Raw genomic sequence first — 15,292 nt, 5'->3', positions numbered from 1 at the left:
TAGAGTTCCATATTCTAGTGCTGTTGGTTCTTTGATGTATGCCATGGTTTGCTCCCGGCCAGATTTATCTCATGCTATGAGTTTGGTTAGTAGATACATGGCTAATCCTGGTAAAGAACACTGGAAAGCTGTTCAGTGGATTTTCAGGTACCTCAAAGGCACAGCTGATGCTTGCTTGAAGTTTGGCAGGACTGATAAGGGGCTTGTTGGATATGTGGATTCTGATTTTGCTGCAGATTTGGATAAGAGAAGGTCACTCACAGGTTATGTGTTTACCATTAGTAGTTGTGCTGTGAGTTGGAAGGCAACGTTGCAGCCTGTTGTTGCCCAGTCTACCACTGAAGCAGAATACATGGCTATTGCTGAAGCATGTAAAGAATCAGTTTGGCTGAAAGGATTGTTTGCTGAGCTTTGTGGAGTTGATTCTTGCATTAACTTGTTTTGTGACAGTCAAAGTGCTATATGCCTCACCAAAGATCAGATGTTTCATGAGAGGACAAAGCACATTGATATCAAGTACCATTATGTTCGTGATGTAGTCGCGCAAGGTAAGCTAAAGGTATGCAAGATAAGTACTCATGATAATCCTGCTGATATGATGACAAAGCCTGTTCCTGTTGCTAAGTTTGAGCTTTGCTCAAGCTTAGTTGGTATAGTGGTTTAGCCCGAGAGGCTATTTGGCGCCGAAAGTGGTTTTTTGTCTTTGTTGTGTTCAGGGTGAAGGATTGATTCATGTTACAAGAAGGAATTTGTCTTAAGGTGGAGTTTGTTGAGTTGTGATCCAAATTCATTTGCACTTAATAAAGGCCAGCTTCTGCCGTAGCGGAGCGAAGGCTGAAGCTGGCCCATTGGGCTGTGCGCCTGGGGACGCGGTACGGATCATCATCCCTTTTTAGGGTTCCACTATATATATACCTCTTGTAAGCCGCCGTGCGGCGATGTAACCTCACCTCAGATATAGTGAAGATATTTTGCTGGCTGGTGCCCGTGGTTTTTTCTCTCCTATTTTGGGAGGGTTTTCCACGTTAAATCTCGTGTCTTTTGTGATTGATCTATTGTTTTTTATCGTTTGTTCGCCTATCGTTTCCTAACATATAGTACGTGAAACAGTCACTTACTCGTACATGTCCTTCCATTTCTAGCTGTGTCTCACATGAGGAGTACTCGCCAGGTTTCAAGTCACTCTTTTTCTACCTTCTCCGTGGGATCTCAGGGACACACACGTACGCATCTCGTCATCGTCGGATCGTCCCCCCAGTACACCATATCCATGTGCATGCCTCCTAGTATCTCCGAACAAAGTTCCAGCTCTACCCAAGGCAATGCCGCAGGCGACTGACCGGACACTAGATCTGCCGATCGACCGATCCAGCAAGGCGCGCATGCAGCCGGAGGTGCGCGCGCGCGGCTGACTGCGCCTCTACGCGATTCCGCGGCGAAATCATGGTGTTTCACGAGCAAAAAGAGGAGAGACGTACGTTCTCCCATCCCGTCTCCCGATCGATCGGTCGCGGGGCTCGCGGGCTGGGTGGCCGGGGAGCAAGTGGCAAATTAAATTGGCGATGCATGGGTCGCCCACTCATCATCGCCGAGACACCAACCCACCGGGATCGCGCGATCGATCGGGCGCATGCGTGCAGTCGCTAGCTCGTCGCGCCGTGCGGGCGCAGGGGCGCGCGGCCCCTCCTCACGTGAGGGGAGGGAGGGAGCCGGGCGGGACCGCGGCGCATAGTCCGCCGGTCCCGCGGTGGCGTACGTCACCGGAAATACTGCTACACTGCGAGTGTATGCTTTGGTTTTGCGATTCCGGCGAATTAACGCGAGATCTGCCCGATCCCCTCCGTGCAAATGCCGCGTCCATTATATTTGGGTTGGGGTCACAGTCTCAGTTTGCCCATGCCGTCGTGCTGCTCTTTATGGAACACAATGATGTGTATGTGAGGGAATTTGTAGCCTTAGCTTGTAGGTTTAATTTGCAATACCCTCAGTCGATCGATCTGCTTCATCTTAGGTTAGAAGCAGATTTTACGTGAGACAACAACTGGATAAGGGGCGGCAGGGACGTTGTTTTTGTTACGATGAGTAGCAGTTAGGAGTACTAGTAATATAGGAATAATATACTCTGCATCTAGTGTATATATACTTTTGGGGTCTGAGTCTTATGTTTTCCTGCCAGCAAAATGACGATCCCTACCCGATACCCTCACGTGCTAGCTAGCTAGCTTTAGATGTGTTTTCAGGTGTACCGTATGACTGTATTTTCTGTCAACTTAAAAATACACTCACATGCAGCAACTGTATGCATTCCCCAGTGCCTGATTTGCAACCCTAAACAGCACTACCATACAATACGAGGAAAGGAAACAGGAAAAGCTTCTTTTCTGAGAATCACAATCGCCCTGATCAATCGTCAAGATTAACATGGTTCTTAATTAAAAACAGCTAAAGACTACAGCAATATATAGGGCAACATGATCACGCAGCTGAGAGCGAGCGAGCGAGCTAGCTAAGCAAATCAAAGGCGCGAGCACGTTGTGTGGTAAAGGCGAAACTGCAAAGCCAGCTGGTTCCATCTTCTCGTACAGCTCCCCATATGGCCACTCGTCCATCTCTCATTTTCTCCAGCCAGGTAAATAAACTTGTAATCGAATCATCTCACAGCCTAATACATTGTACGGATACACGCGAGTTACTACCAATATGAACTGTCAAATTAATTAAACCACCCCAAAGACAACTCTTCTTCAGGAAGATTAATTTTGGTTACTAAGGCGGGGTTTAGTTCCTAATTTTATTTTCCAAAAACATTTCCAAAAACATCACATCAAATCTTTTGACACATGTATAAAATATTAAATATACATAAAATAAAAACTAATTGCACAGTTTACATGAAAATCACGAGACGAATATTTTGAGCTTAATTAGTTCATAATTAACCATAAATGTTACCATGCTAATGACGGTTTAATTAAGCTTCAAAGATTCGTCTCGCGGTTTTCAGTCAAGTTATAAAATTGGCTATTTCATTTGTGTCCGAAATCCCTTTCGATATATGACACATCAAAATTTTCTTTTCGCGAACAAGAGACATGACTACGCAGAATAATCAGAGTGGTGTGTAGAGATCTTAGCCGGAGAGTGAATGTGTGTTGCAGCCTGCAGGAATTTTCTGTTAGTTACACTAGTCGGAGAGGAGAGAGAGAGAGGCCAAGTGAGGCACAGGACAGAGTGGCCAGGCTAGAGGAGCAGTCCGACAGGCTAGTAGTAGCAGCTCTCCTGTTTCCGTTATCCAGCCCACCCAACCACCACTCTCCCTCCTTCCCCCCAAGAATTTATAAACTCCGGTCTATATAAGCAGCCGCAGTAGCGCACCACATAGCTCGCTCTCGCTCGCCTCCCCCTTCGCATATCACCGCGCACGAACGCACGTCGCAGCTAGCGGGTCGGCTCAGCTCGGCGTGGTGTCGTTGAGGTGGTCGGTAGCTAGGTAGCTAGGCGCGCGCGGCCCCGGCCACGAAGAGAGATGACGATGATGGGCGGGCAGCCGCAGCAGACTCCGCCGCCGCCGCAGGTGGTGCAGGTGCAGCAGCCGGCGGCGGCGTTCGGTGACACGACACTGACCAAGGTGTTCGTGGGAGGACTGGCGTGGGAGACGCACAAGGACACGCTCCGCGAGCACTTCGAGCGCTTCGGCGACATCCTCGAGGCCGTCATCATCTCCGACAAGCTCACCGGCCGCTCCAAGGGCTACGGATTCGTCAGTTCCACCACTCCACGCTCTCATTCTCGCTTTCGTGTCGCGACGTGCGCGAGGTTCGGTTTTCTTACGGTGGTGTGGCTGCAGGTGACGTTCAAGGAGGCGGACGCGGCCAAGAAGGCGTGCGAGGACGCCACACCGGTCATCAACGGCCGCCGCGCCAACTGCAACCTCGCGTCCCTCGGCGCCAAGCCGCGCGCCCAGCCGCCTCACCTCCTCCGCCCCTCGCCGCCGGCAACCCCGGGGCCGCACGCCCCCGCGCTTCCCTCCCCTCACCACCACCAGCCCGCGCCAGGTACGCACCCGGTGCAGTTTTTAACCAACGCTAGTTACAGCTGTTTGTTAATTAACGTGCGTCGTCCACGGTCGTACTGACGAGTGAGATCACATGCCTTTGGCGAGCAGCCATCGCGGTGGGGTCCAGGGGCGTGTCGCCGGTGCCGTGGTACTACCACCCCTCCACGACGCCGCCTCCGCCGCCGCCGCCGGCCGCGCACTACGCCGCCCATGGCGGCCACCACCAGCAATACCACGGCGTTCTCCCCTTCTACCCCGCCGCCACCACCTACGGGTACGTGCTCTCCTCCCCTTCTACCGTACTACAATTCTACTCGATCTCTTCGCGCGCACAACGTTTCGAACCCAAACGGCTCCAGAAAAAGAAGAAAAAAAAACGGACGAGAATTTTGCGCCGCCATGGCGCGACGTTTCGGAGGGGCGGCGCGCGTGAATTCTCTCTTCTCGCTAGCTAGTATCTCCGTGCTCGCGCGCGTACGAGGATCCGTGTCCGGTGCGCGCCCGGACGGGGCGGAGGGGGGGACCGGTGCATGGGGTGGGGCACATGCGAGACAGTGGCTGGCTAGGGGGGCACGCGACGCGACAAGGAGCGCGCAGGCACAGGCTGGACATGGACCGGACCAGCTGCCTCGTCGTGCTCTCACGTGCCCACGTGCTGGCCTGCACGGGATGCAGGGAAAGAACGCAAAAGAACAGGGGAGGGCAAAAAAAGAAAAAATTAACGGCTGCGCACGCAGTTAAAGCAGCGCCCATAGTTGTCAATTGATTACGCGATCTGACTTTTAGTTGCCTTATTATTATAACCAAGTGTTACACCAGCGATAATTCGTTGCACTGATTGATTGGTTTGGCTCGATCAGGTACTCCCCGAACTACGTCGCTGACCTGAGCTACAACGCGGTAAGCCTTCTTGATCTACCCAATTCTCCTCTCCCTGATGCACCAAAACGTCCTAAATGTTGCCTTGCAGCCATGTACGGTTTCATATGAACTGAGAATAATTTTGCTTTGTGACGCGGGAGCAGAAGCTAGGCCAGGCGGCAGCGGCGCATGGCACGAACGGGGCCTACCTGCAGGGGCACTTCTCGTACCCGGCGGCGGCGCAGGGAGGCATGCTCGCGGCGAACGGGATGATGCCCGTGTACCCGTACTACCAGTACCACTACCATGGCGCGCAGGGCATGGGCGTCCCCGCCGCCCACTTCTTCCCGCCGGTCTCGGCCGCAGCCGTCACCACCGTGCCCGCCATCATCTCCAAGCCCACCGTCATGGCCCCTCCCAAAGGTAAAACATGCTACTGATTCACGAGCACTACAAGTTCTTAATTCCATGGACAGACTCCTGTTTAGGAACATTGCGATGAACAATTGCACTAGAGGATCAATGTAGCTGCATTTTTTAGTCGGTAGTTGCATTGCAAAGGAAGGAGTTAAACCCGTTACCTATGTCGACAAACTTTTCTGAATCTGAACTTGAACTTCAATCAAAGAGAGACAGCTACGAAGATACTACTAATCACCTTAACTACCATCAGTTAGTACAGCTTTCGCATGTGCACTGTCTTTTGCTGCCCAAAGCTTTGCAGATCTCCAGCTAGCTACACATGATGTAACCAGTTCGCAGGATCTACCGAGTACACCGATCTAACTCTGGTGCCTGCATGTTTGTGATGTACATGTACTGCAGTGGAGCAGGTGACGGGATGCAGTTGAAGGGGCACGGCGACAGTGCGAGGAATTAAGAGGAGGCCAAAGGTGCTCTGGCGATTAACAAGCTGCACATGAAGGGTTCGTCCGGTTGTCGGACTAGGCTGCCTATTCGATTCGTTTAATTCGCTCTAACTCGTGCGTCCATGGGGGCGCACGCCCATCAAAAATCTGTAACAAGAAAGATTCAATTCGTCTCTCGTTTACCAGCGTATTTTTCAATGGTAAACCCCTTCTTTTTCCAAGTGTCTGTAGTCCAGTCGCTGCAGGGGACAGTGAACCTGAATAAATCGTCATAATCTCTCGTCATATATTCTCTGAAAATTCTGTCTGGAACCATATGATGAATCTGATGAAATATGATACTCCTACTACAGTATCACTCGCTATGACTCTTGTTTGGTTCCCACTTCAACCAGCTCTGCAAACTATTATGCCCCTTGTTTTACTGCAGTAGTAACTCAGGTTTTTCTTTTAGATGAAAAAAACAACTAAGTTTGGTGCACATATGTGAGCTCAATTATTGGTTCCCACGCTGCGGTTATTTTCACGGACTGAATTATCAGTTCTACACTGCTAAACTGTCCATTGTTCAGCTCGGTACTTAGTGCCTATCGTCAGAGAAAACAGAGCTTTTGATGGATTCCGCGAGAGTCTAAATGCGCAAGTTTGCTGGACTTCAAATGAATAGACGCTGGAAACCACACGTCTAATTACTCCCGTTTAATTGGCAAAATCTCGAATTATCGACACTTCGCCTACTTCCACACGTTGTTTACCTCAATCCACAAGAACATAATACGATAGCGCTACTGCTCATTCTCTTCTGCAATTTGACGCGCATTTAGCCACTATCGTACATAGCTACCAATACAGTAGACACGGAGTTTTCATTAGCTTACCTTACCTTATCAGCATTTTGTAAACCTGGCCTACTCTGCGATGAAAATCACATGTTTGAGAGGATGACGTTATGTGTTCACGCTATATATAACCTTGACCATCAATAGCTACCCCTCCACATGGACAGTGGAGGTGATAAGGAAGATGAAAAAGAGGAAGATGGAAGTAACGTGCATGGCAAGGGTAAGGGTGAAGACATATCCAATCTTAAGGATGGTTCTATAATGGACAATGGTGGCCAGAACAGTGGTTCTATTTTCAGAGAAAGGGGCTTCTTCTACTCCATCTACCCAGGTAATGTTGTTGCCTGAATCAAAGGGCTTACAACATCTTATGAGAGTATGATGGATTAGCACAGGACACAACTGTGGTGGAGTCAGTCCAGTCCCAGGACAGTTTAGCTCTAAAGCTACATGTTGTTCCAGAGGCGTTAATAGCCCCAACAGACAGATCAAGAGAAGGAAGTGATAGACTAGCTTCACACTGCAAAGGGCAGAAAAGATGAAGGCAAGGAGGAACCTTGAAAATCAGAATGTCAAATGTACTATTCAGGACAACATATTAGTTTCAGGGTTGGACCCAACTACAAAATGCATGTCATAAACTTGAGTCGACGATTATATACATTTTATTATATACATTTTTTTGTCAATTTCAGAGTTCTTTTATCTTGTGTTGCAGTGTTGGTGTCTTTTTAGTTTGTGTTTTCTTTACATTATGTCAGTGTGTGCTGAGTTTGTCCATGTGTGAACTTTGTAATAATTAGTTGTAGCTCGTTGAGTAAAAGCCATAGTGTTATTATCTTAAAAAAAATAGCTACTCCTATTCATGGTGTAATCTTAAGTTTCCAGTAAATTTACTTTTATGTAGACTCTATTTCATAAGGTAAGGTAAACTACAATGAAGCAGAACAGCATCAGTGTAACAACAGCTCACTGTGGGATTAAATTCACTGTCATAATATATTAGGGGGTCCTGGAGCAAAGTTTGGTACAGGCAATCTTCAGAGAAAAAACAAAATGGGGGAACATGAACTTACAATAACCGATGAATGACTCAAAACAATTTCCACGAACTAACCGTATTAACCAATGTTGGCAACGTGAGCCACAGTTCTCTAAACACAAAAAAAATATATTCTATTGATCATTTCCATTAGCAAAACAAAATGCCTCCCAGATCCCATGGGCAAACTACATGTATTATTGGACTTCTATCCTTGCTATCCAATCAGGCTCCATACAGTGCAGGATTTGTTGCAATTGTCCCCGATGTAGTTCCCCGTCATATATTAGCCCTGGGCATCCACCGGAATGAGAAAGGACAGCCATATTTACGGCATTCTAAAATATTCAGGGCTTGTTGCGTTTTTTGGATTCACTGTAAAGAATTACGCCTATAACTGTAAGAGTGTAACCGAGCATTCCAGTTACAGATACGGGATTCCTGAATATTAGAATTGAGACAACAACTGCCACAGCACCTTTCGCGTTACCTAGGACCTGGAAACAACAGTGGATGTTAAAAACTTATAAACACAAAATTACAATTCAGTCTGCTACGGTTAAATGATCATAAATGAACCAATGATCTAATAGCAACTACTTGAACAAATTAGTGGTGTTTCAGCAAGTGGTTACAAATCATAACAGATCATGTTTTGTGCATAAAAAAATATGAATAATAGCACAGACGATACAATGATCGTCATTGTGTACAAGTCGACCATCAAGGCACCAAGGAGGCAGAGTCGCAGAGAAGTGTAAAGCAGAGCAGAGATGGTGAGCAACAAAAATCAGGGATTGGGAGGGAGGCAGAGCAAAGCAGATTGGGGGAGCTCTACAGCAGAGCCAAGCAAACTGGGTAAGAATGCACATGCCTACTCAGACCTAGAGCTTGGCCAGGCACAAGATGAGGAATCCTGACAGGCACTTGGATAGATTGGAGTCTCAGAGGGAGCACGATAGAGGGGGGCTTGGCCAGTGGCAGGCAGAGGAGTAAAGCACCATTGAGAGGTAAGCCTCTGCAGCATCCTACCTGGATTGCCTAGATGCCAACGCGTAGCCTAGAGACCTAGACAGTGCCGTAATAACAATACTAGATAGTAAACACTATCTATATCACTATCTTAATAGGGCAATAGTTGTTGGCGGGTCAATTAAGTTGCATTCTCCTTTTGTATTATCAAATGGGCTTCAGTCCTCCACAAGATTGTCAATGATAGCAGTGCAACAGACAATCTTCTCATCAGGTTTGATAGATAACTTGAACAATGTGTCAAGCTGTATGCTAGTTACTGAAGACTAATGCTACTATTTGCGAATTACTTGTCCACATCCCAATATTATTAAAATAGAACTTATTTACTCAACTGAGCAGTGGGACAAATAGAACCAAAATATGCTAACAATCTTAAGGTAACCCAATGGAATTAAGGAAATTTTAAGAGGGAACTAAGCTAAGCACTTTTAGTTGAAATCAATGGACATAGTAAACATATTTCCAAGCTCAGTAGCTGGCTGGCCGATAAGTTTGAAACTTTGATTTGATGTCATTCCCTGGGCCACCTCAAAATTCTACAGTTAAACTTATAGAAGCTAAATTTGTTAACTGTGGAATGCGAATATTGTTGTGTAATTATGTATTACCAATCAATCAAACGCCATTCTAAAATCATGTATGGAAGTGAGTGGGTACACTGTACTAACATGTCAGCAACAAATTTGAAATCTAAAACAATTTCTTGAACACTGCTAAATTCTACTCCAGTAACAAGAGATGAATTAAAGAGTGAGACTCCATGCCATACCTGTAGAGTCAATGCACTAGTATGCTTAGTCACCAAGAAATTGGTCAAATTGACAAAATATGCCAAGCAGGAATTGAACAGCAGCAACCAAACAATCGTGGTGTCCTTTTTGGCCAGTTCTATTGTAATGCCAACAACGTTGTCCTCCATGAAGATGGTAGCAGGGAGCAAGAGAATAACAGCAATTGGAGCCATGTATAAAAGCAAATTCATAGAATTAAGCTTCTCCCTGCAAAATGGCAGAATATGAATTGTCAAATTTTACCCTGAAAAAGATAAACCCTCAAAATCTGCACATTACTCAACAGGAATATCACTTTCATGAAAGCAATAGTTTGAATCCAGACCATGCATATCAGTTATGATCTGTACATAAAATGAAAAGAAAAGAGGATTACCCCTCGGATGAAAGGAGGATTCCTTGCAACACCGTCTTCAATGCCCTTGCAGCAGTGGCCCCAATGCACATGATGAATCCAAACAGATGAAAGCTAGGCTCTCCCTGTAAGTTCAGTTTGCATGATCCATATTAATTAGTTGATGACAGAAGCAATGTATACCCTTAAGCAGATAATTAAACAAGAAGGTACACAGAGCTTCCCACAATTCTATGGGGTGCAATGCTGCTAGCCAACCCACAAATTTGCTAGCCTTGGATGCTGTATTTAATTTAAAAGCAGTAGGCACCATACAACTGCGCAGCTAAACTTGTATTCGCTATACAACTCATAATATGTGTTATAAAAATTGTGTTGTATACTTGCGCCATTTGTTATACATCTATGACAACTCTAATTAATCTATGATGACTTCATGATGTAGGCCCATCACAATAAGTGATATTTTTTGTTCTCATTCAATTAATGATATAGGATTCTCCTATTTTCTTAGATTACCTGATTTTAAGATTATTAGAGTGCCTAGAAGCACAACAATTGTTTCTAATCAGCTGGCAGCATAATACCTATTGCATGGAACTCAATGTAAGAGCACCACAATTAACGTCACAAGGTTCAAGAACACTTTGAAGAACACAATTCTTCATGTGTCAATCTAACGAGATTCCACGTATCAATTTCATGGCAATCGAAACCGATGGCTATTTCCATCACCTACACTGGAATATCACAATATATCTCCCAAATCCCAACGCATTGTAACTCAACCAATAAGGTTGGTACTACAGAGCAAAAAAAATGGCTTGGACGTCCACAACTTCACCGGTGAAGTTTTACAGTAGAACAAGTCTACCTCCAGAGGAACCTATCTCCCTCAATGACTCTGGCCTGTGGGTTATCACCAAGCAAACAATTATTTGGATGTTGCTCTGGGCTCCGGCCAATAAAACAAGAAGGATACTGAAAAGAGCTGTATCAGCTACCCCTACAAACTGGTGAGGAAAAAAAAATCTAACCATGTGTCAAAAGAGCAATTTTCTCAAATTGGTGGGTGCATTTGTGTCAGGAATTTAGTAAATACTAATGAATTGGTCCCAAAAATAATCATAACCCAAATTTCCAACATAAGGAGTAGTAGAAAAGGAACCATCAGCACTTCAGATCATCTGAAGCAAGCCACTAACGTAATAAAGGGAGTCCCATAAGGCACAATAAACAGATCCTCCTGTTTGTTAGCCTTCTCAGCTGCTAGATCTCACGAGAACTGAGCCCCCCATCATCATCCAGCCATGGCCGGATTCCCCCTCAGATCCAACTGCAGCGGCACCAGATCTACCAAAAAAGGGGATAGATAGGGAGAGGTAGGCAGAGCAACAACTCACTCCGCTGGCGATCATGACGCCGGTGACGACGGGGACGAGGGTGAGGTAGGTGACCCAGGACTCCCTCTTGACGGTCATGATGTAGGCGAAGACGGCGGTGAAGAAGGGGGTGGTGGCGCCGACGGCCTGGTTGAAGGAGACGGGGAGGTAGCGGAGCGAGACGTTGCCGGAGACGACGGAGCCGCAGAAGACGAGGCTGAGGGCGGCGATCTTGGCGAGCTGGACGCGGGAGCGGACGAGCTGCATGGGGACGACGCGGAGCCAGGCGATGGCGGCGTAGGAGAGGAGGGCGCAGGCGGACATGTGGCACATGGTGAGGAAGATTGGGTACTTGAAGCCGTAGTTGCTGAGGAGGTACTTGTTGAGGAGGAGGACGCCGATGTTGGAGGAGTACCAGGCGGTGACGAGCCCCACGGTGAAGAAGCGGCCGTTCGGGAGGCCGCCCGCGCCGCCCGGCGACGGCGCGGCGCCGCCCTTGGCCGTCATCGCGGGCGCTCGGGGTGGTGGTGGATCTGAGGAGGGAGGTTTGAATTGGTGGGGGTAGGTCGGGGTCGCGGGCTTGGCTTCCTTGCCTTCCTTCCTTCCTTCCTCCGGGGCGGAGGCGTGTGCGTGAGCCTGCTGTGTTTATGGGGATGGAGGTGAGGAGGGAGGAGACGCGCCTCCTGTCGGTGACTCGGTGGATGGACGGAGAACGGTGGCGAGGAGGCGAGAGCGAGATTTCTTTCTCGCTTCCTTTTTCCCTGTTTTTTTAATTATATAAGGCTTTTTAAGGCTGGTTTTGGCTTAGGTTTATTTATTATTGACCAGTAGTAGTAGTAGGCACTGGAGTAGATAATGTACTAGACGGAGTAATTTTTCAATGCTGCTGTTTAGATTAGACGTAGTCATGCGTATATACCTTCCCAGCCTAAATGTACATTGTTTGGTCTTTCGTATCCTACGAATTTTGCTACATAACATTTAAAATTTATATAATTTACTGACAGACATCGGAAAAATGTGTCACGACAAAACGACAAATGACACTTTTGACTCAATTAGAGAAATGAATTCTTGAGAAAGACGAAAATACCCACCACATGCTTCAGACATGGTGTTAGAGTGAAAATTTATAAATTATGCATACATCGTATTCCATATTCACTTCAGACTTAGCTCAAAAGCTTTTGACCGTAGGAGTATTTTTGTCTTTTTGAAGAATTTTTCGCTCTAATCGAGTCAAAAATAACCTGCAACAAATTACCTATGGTTTTATAATGTGTGGCACCGTTCACTTTTGATGTGATGTTTGATCATTCATCTTATTAAAAAAAAGAAATATGTAAATATCATTTATTTTGTTGTGACTTATTTTATCATCAAAGAAACTATAGTCTTAACTTATACTTTTACATGTGTATACCAAATTAATTTATTTTAATAAAACGAATGGTCCAATGTTATATGAAAAGTCAATGGTGTTATTAAAAAACAAAGGTAAAGGTAATAGTAAGTTGTCATGGGGTAAGTTTATATATACCTGAGATCTAAAATGCATCTAAAGTGATATTCGTCTTTATTAGTTATCTAAGCTAAAAGGATTATTCTTTATAGCTAAGCTGTATACCTATCTTTAAGTAATGTTATATACTTATATCTTCATTTAGTTTTTCTTTTAAGCTAAAGTTTCGAGGACCAAAACCTAGCTCTTTTCCCCCCTCAAAACACATACGATCTGGTCGAAATCCACTTTCTCCTTGCAACCCCATTGTAATCGTAGCAAAGGTATATATGCCTCACGATAGTACTAGTGTGCTTGGTCGTACTGCACCACCAACGGTATAGCTTAGCCTTTCAGTGATCACTACCAATCCTACCGCCGGTACTGGATCAACAGGTCAGAAGTTTGGCAGCAAACCCCAGTTGGCGATGACCTTATTATGTTCGGCAGCAGAGCATGACAAAAAACACCAAAACCCCCCAAGTCCCCAATTACTCCTACCTAAACTTCGCCATGGTGGACGTGCGCCCGCGGCAAAAACCGATCGAGTGATTGCCTGCCTAATTCGTGGCCCCTGCGGTGCGGACTCGGTCGCTTGCTCCACCGATGGAGCAAAGCAAATTGCCACCCCGATAGCGATGGCGAGCACACTACTACCTGGTTGTGGCGGTGAAGCGGTCGCCGCGTGGCCCGTTTGCGTTTGGTAGAGCGCGTGAGCGAGCCGCTTCCAGCACAGACGAAGCCCTCGTGTTAACGTTATCAAACAGCGACGTGACGTGTCCCGGATATTTGTGCTTCGTGGTAGTAGTAGTGGTGGCTAGTAGTAGCAGTCACCTGTAAATTTCTGCGTTGGCGCGGTCGTCACCAGCGACAGACTCTCCGTACCAAACCACGAAATGTACAGCTGAACTGTAGATGATCAGGGGGGGTGGAAAGCGAGGAGAAAACCGGTCTCGAGACGAGAGATGAGATCGGTTCGCTTTTTGCCAGCAGAAAAGCGGCGAGCCTCGCAGGCGAAAAGCAGGTGAGAGAGATTGGCATATTCCGGATGCTCCCGCAGGGAGGGAATCGCGCTTCTCTTCCTCGTGACCTCGTCCCCCATACTCCCATGGCGCGGCTGATGATATAATTAGACGATTAGACGATTTTTGTAGTGTACAAATGGAATCATGGAATCGGCTTGACTAAAAACGCAGTAGCGCAAAGGAAGGTAGAAAAAGGTGCAGGCTTTTGCAGTGCGGTGTACGGTTCTCAGAAATGAAGGCGATCGCAGAAACTGCACGCGAATGGGCTGCATCGGTCGACGGCGAGGGAGACCGTTTCACGCGATCCGAACTCAAGTCACGTGTGAGTGTGTGATTAGTGGCGTCGAGATGAGCCAACGAACCATTGACCATGTTTTTGTTTCTTTTTTCTTTCTTCAAAATCGGCGAGAGAGAGAGAGAGAGAGAGAGAGAGAGTTTACAGAGAACAAGCAGGGAACGAGAGTTCACTGGAAACAAATAGCAAAAGAAAATATCTCTACCATGTTACTCCCCCGTCTTAAAATATAAACTGTGTTCAGATTCATAGCTAAAAGTTTTTATATTTTGAGACGGATGTAGTAGTACATAATCATTCTCCTTCGCTTTTCACCCTATTCCACTAAAAACCGCTAAAAAAACGGTTAGAAAAAACCAACCGAGAGAAGAGGTATATATGGGAGAAGAGAAATTTTTCAACCATGTTCGCCCGATCCGTCCAGAGATAAATAATGGAGAAGAGAGATAAAATAAACCATCTTCATCAGATTTCATCCCGTTACAACACTAATCCCTTTATCCCATAAAAACCAACTTCTAGTTACGAACCTGGACGTAACGTGAAGTTGGTTTTTATAGTACGGATGAAGTATTTACCAAATCTTGTCATGTTGACTTGTGTTTATAAAAGGGAGTACTTATTTCGAACATATGAAGTCTACGGTAATTCAGTACGAAATTATTAATTTCCTACCGTCCCATACTAAGTTCAATTTTGGCTCATCTGCCTTGTCCCAAAATAAGTTTATTTTTTGTTATCATTCCATTGGAGTTGGTGAGAGTAAAAAAAACTTGCGTTGAGAATAGATAAAGTGGAGAATAGTTATATTGGAATTTAATAAAGTAAATGTATTTTAGTTCTTTTTATTTTGTATTGGTAGTATATGAGATGGATTAAAAATGAACATATTTTGAGAGTGGGAATATGAAATTTCAGGAGAACTACTCCATTCCTAACAGGGCCGGAAGGGTTAAGACCCAGCAGTATTAAAATGGCAAGTTGCTTGTGACAGTTATCAGTAGCATCTGATGGCAGTGTAGCTCCGGAGCTGCAAAGATCGCCTCTGAAAACATGCAACCATAGGGAATTGGTAATTCCTGAGATATTTTTTGGCAACTTGGATGAAATAACAAAGATCCCAGTGCAGAATCGTGTTAGTCCGGAAGCACATGCCCTGGCAGCTGGAATGTTTCTTCCAGCGCAGCCAGAGAGAGAATATCACCTACTCACCACTTGTCCAGTGAGAGAGAGAGAG

At 46.0% G+C, this 15,292-nt stretch overlaps 2 protein-coding genes across 2 annotated transcripts; one reads left to right on the top strand and one right to left on the bottom strand.

Annotated features, from left to right (window-relative positions):
- The first annotated feature begins 3,361 nt into the window (after window positions 1-3,361).
- Window positions 3,362-6,152, top strand: LOC127765531 (probable RNA-binding protein ARP1). Its single transcript, XM_052290446.1, has 6 exons — window positions 3,362-3,760; window positions 3,848-4,055; window positions 4,166-4,331; window positions 4,918-4,957; window positions 5,083-5,341; window positions 5,744-6,152. Exons 1-6 carry the CDS (start codon window positions 3,527-3,529, stop codon window positions 5,767-5,769), a joined length of 933 nt encoding a protein of 310 aa, XP_052146406.1. The 5' UTR covers window positions 3,362-3,526; the 3' UTR covers window positions 5,770-6,152.
- A 1,450-nt stretch (window positions 6,153-7,602) lies between these two features.
- LOC127765989 (probable sugar phosphate/phosphate translocator At3g11320) lies at window positions 7,603-11,985 on the bottom strand. The gene is made up of 4 exons (XM_052290979.1): window positions 11,256-11,985; window positions 9,874-9,977; window positions 9,476-9,704; window positions 7,603-8,168 (listed from the first exon to the last, which is right to left on the bottom strand). The coding sequence occupies exons 1-4, from the start codon at window positions 11,739-11,741 to the stop codon at window positions 8,019-8,021; spliced, it is 969 nt and encodes a 322-aa protein (XP_052146939.1). The 5' UTR covers window positions 11,742-11,985; the 3' UTR covers window positions 7,603-8,018.
- Between the last annotated feature and the right edge of the window lie 3,307 nt (window positions 11,986-15,292).

The sequence above is a fragment of the Oryza glaberrima genome, chromosome 3 (genome assembly GCF_000147395.1).
Source record: "Oryza glaberrima chromosome 3, OglaRS2, whole genome shotgun sequence".
NCBI classification, from domain to species: domain Eukaryota; kingdom Viridiplantae; phylum Streptophyta; class Magnoliopsida; order Poales; family Poaceae; genus Oryza; species Oryza glaberrima.
This window is presented reverse-complemented; position numbering and strand designations above follow the sequence as displayed.

Excerpts from the sequence above, each read along its gene's own strand:
- LOC127765531 (XM_052290446.1), top strand. The coding sequence starts at position 3,527 with ATGACGATGATGGGCGGGCAGCCGCAGCAGACTCCGCCGCCGCCGCAG. Across the intron at positions 3,761-3,847 it reads GCTCCAAGGGCTACGGATTC|GTGACGTTCAAGGAGGCGGA; the intron begins GTCAGTTCCACC and ends GTGTGGCTGCAG. Across the intron at positions 5,342-5,743 it reads CGTCATGGCCCCTCCCAAAG|TGGAGCAGGTGACGGGATGC; the intron begins GTAAAACATGCT and ends CATGTACTGCAG.
- LOC127765989 (XM_052290979.1), bottom strand. The coding sequence starts at position 11,741 with ATGACGGCCAAGGGCGGCGCCGCGCCGTCGCCGGGCGGCGCGGGCGGC. Across the intron at positions 9,978-11,255 it reads GCGTCATGATCGCCAGCGGA|GGAGAGCCTAGCTTTCATCT; the intron begins GTGAGTTGTTGC and ends CTGAACTTACAG. Across the intron at positions 8,169-9,475 it reads CTAGTGCATTGACTCTACAG|GTCCTAGGTAACGCGAAAGG; the intron begins GTATGGCATGGA and ends TGTTGTTTCCAG.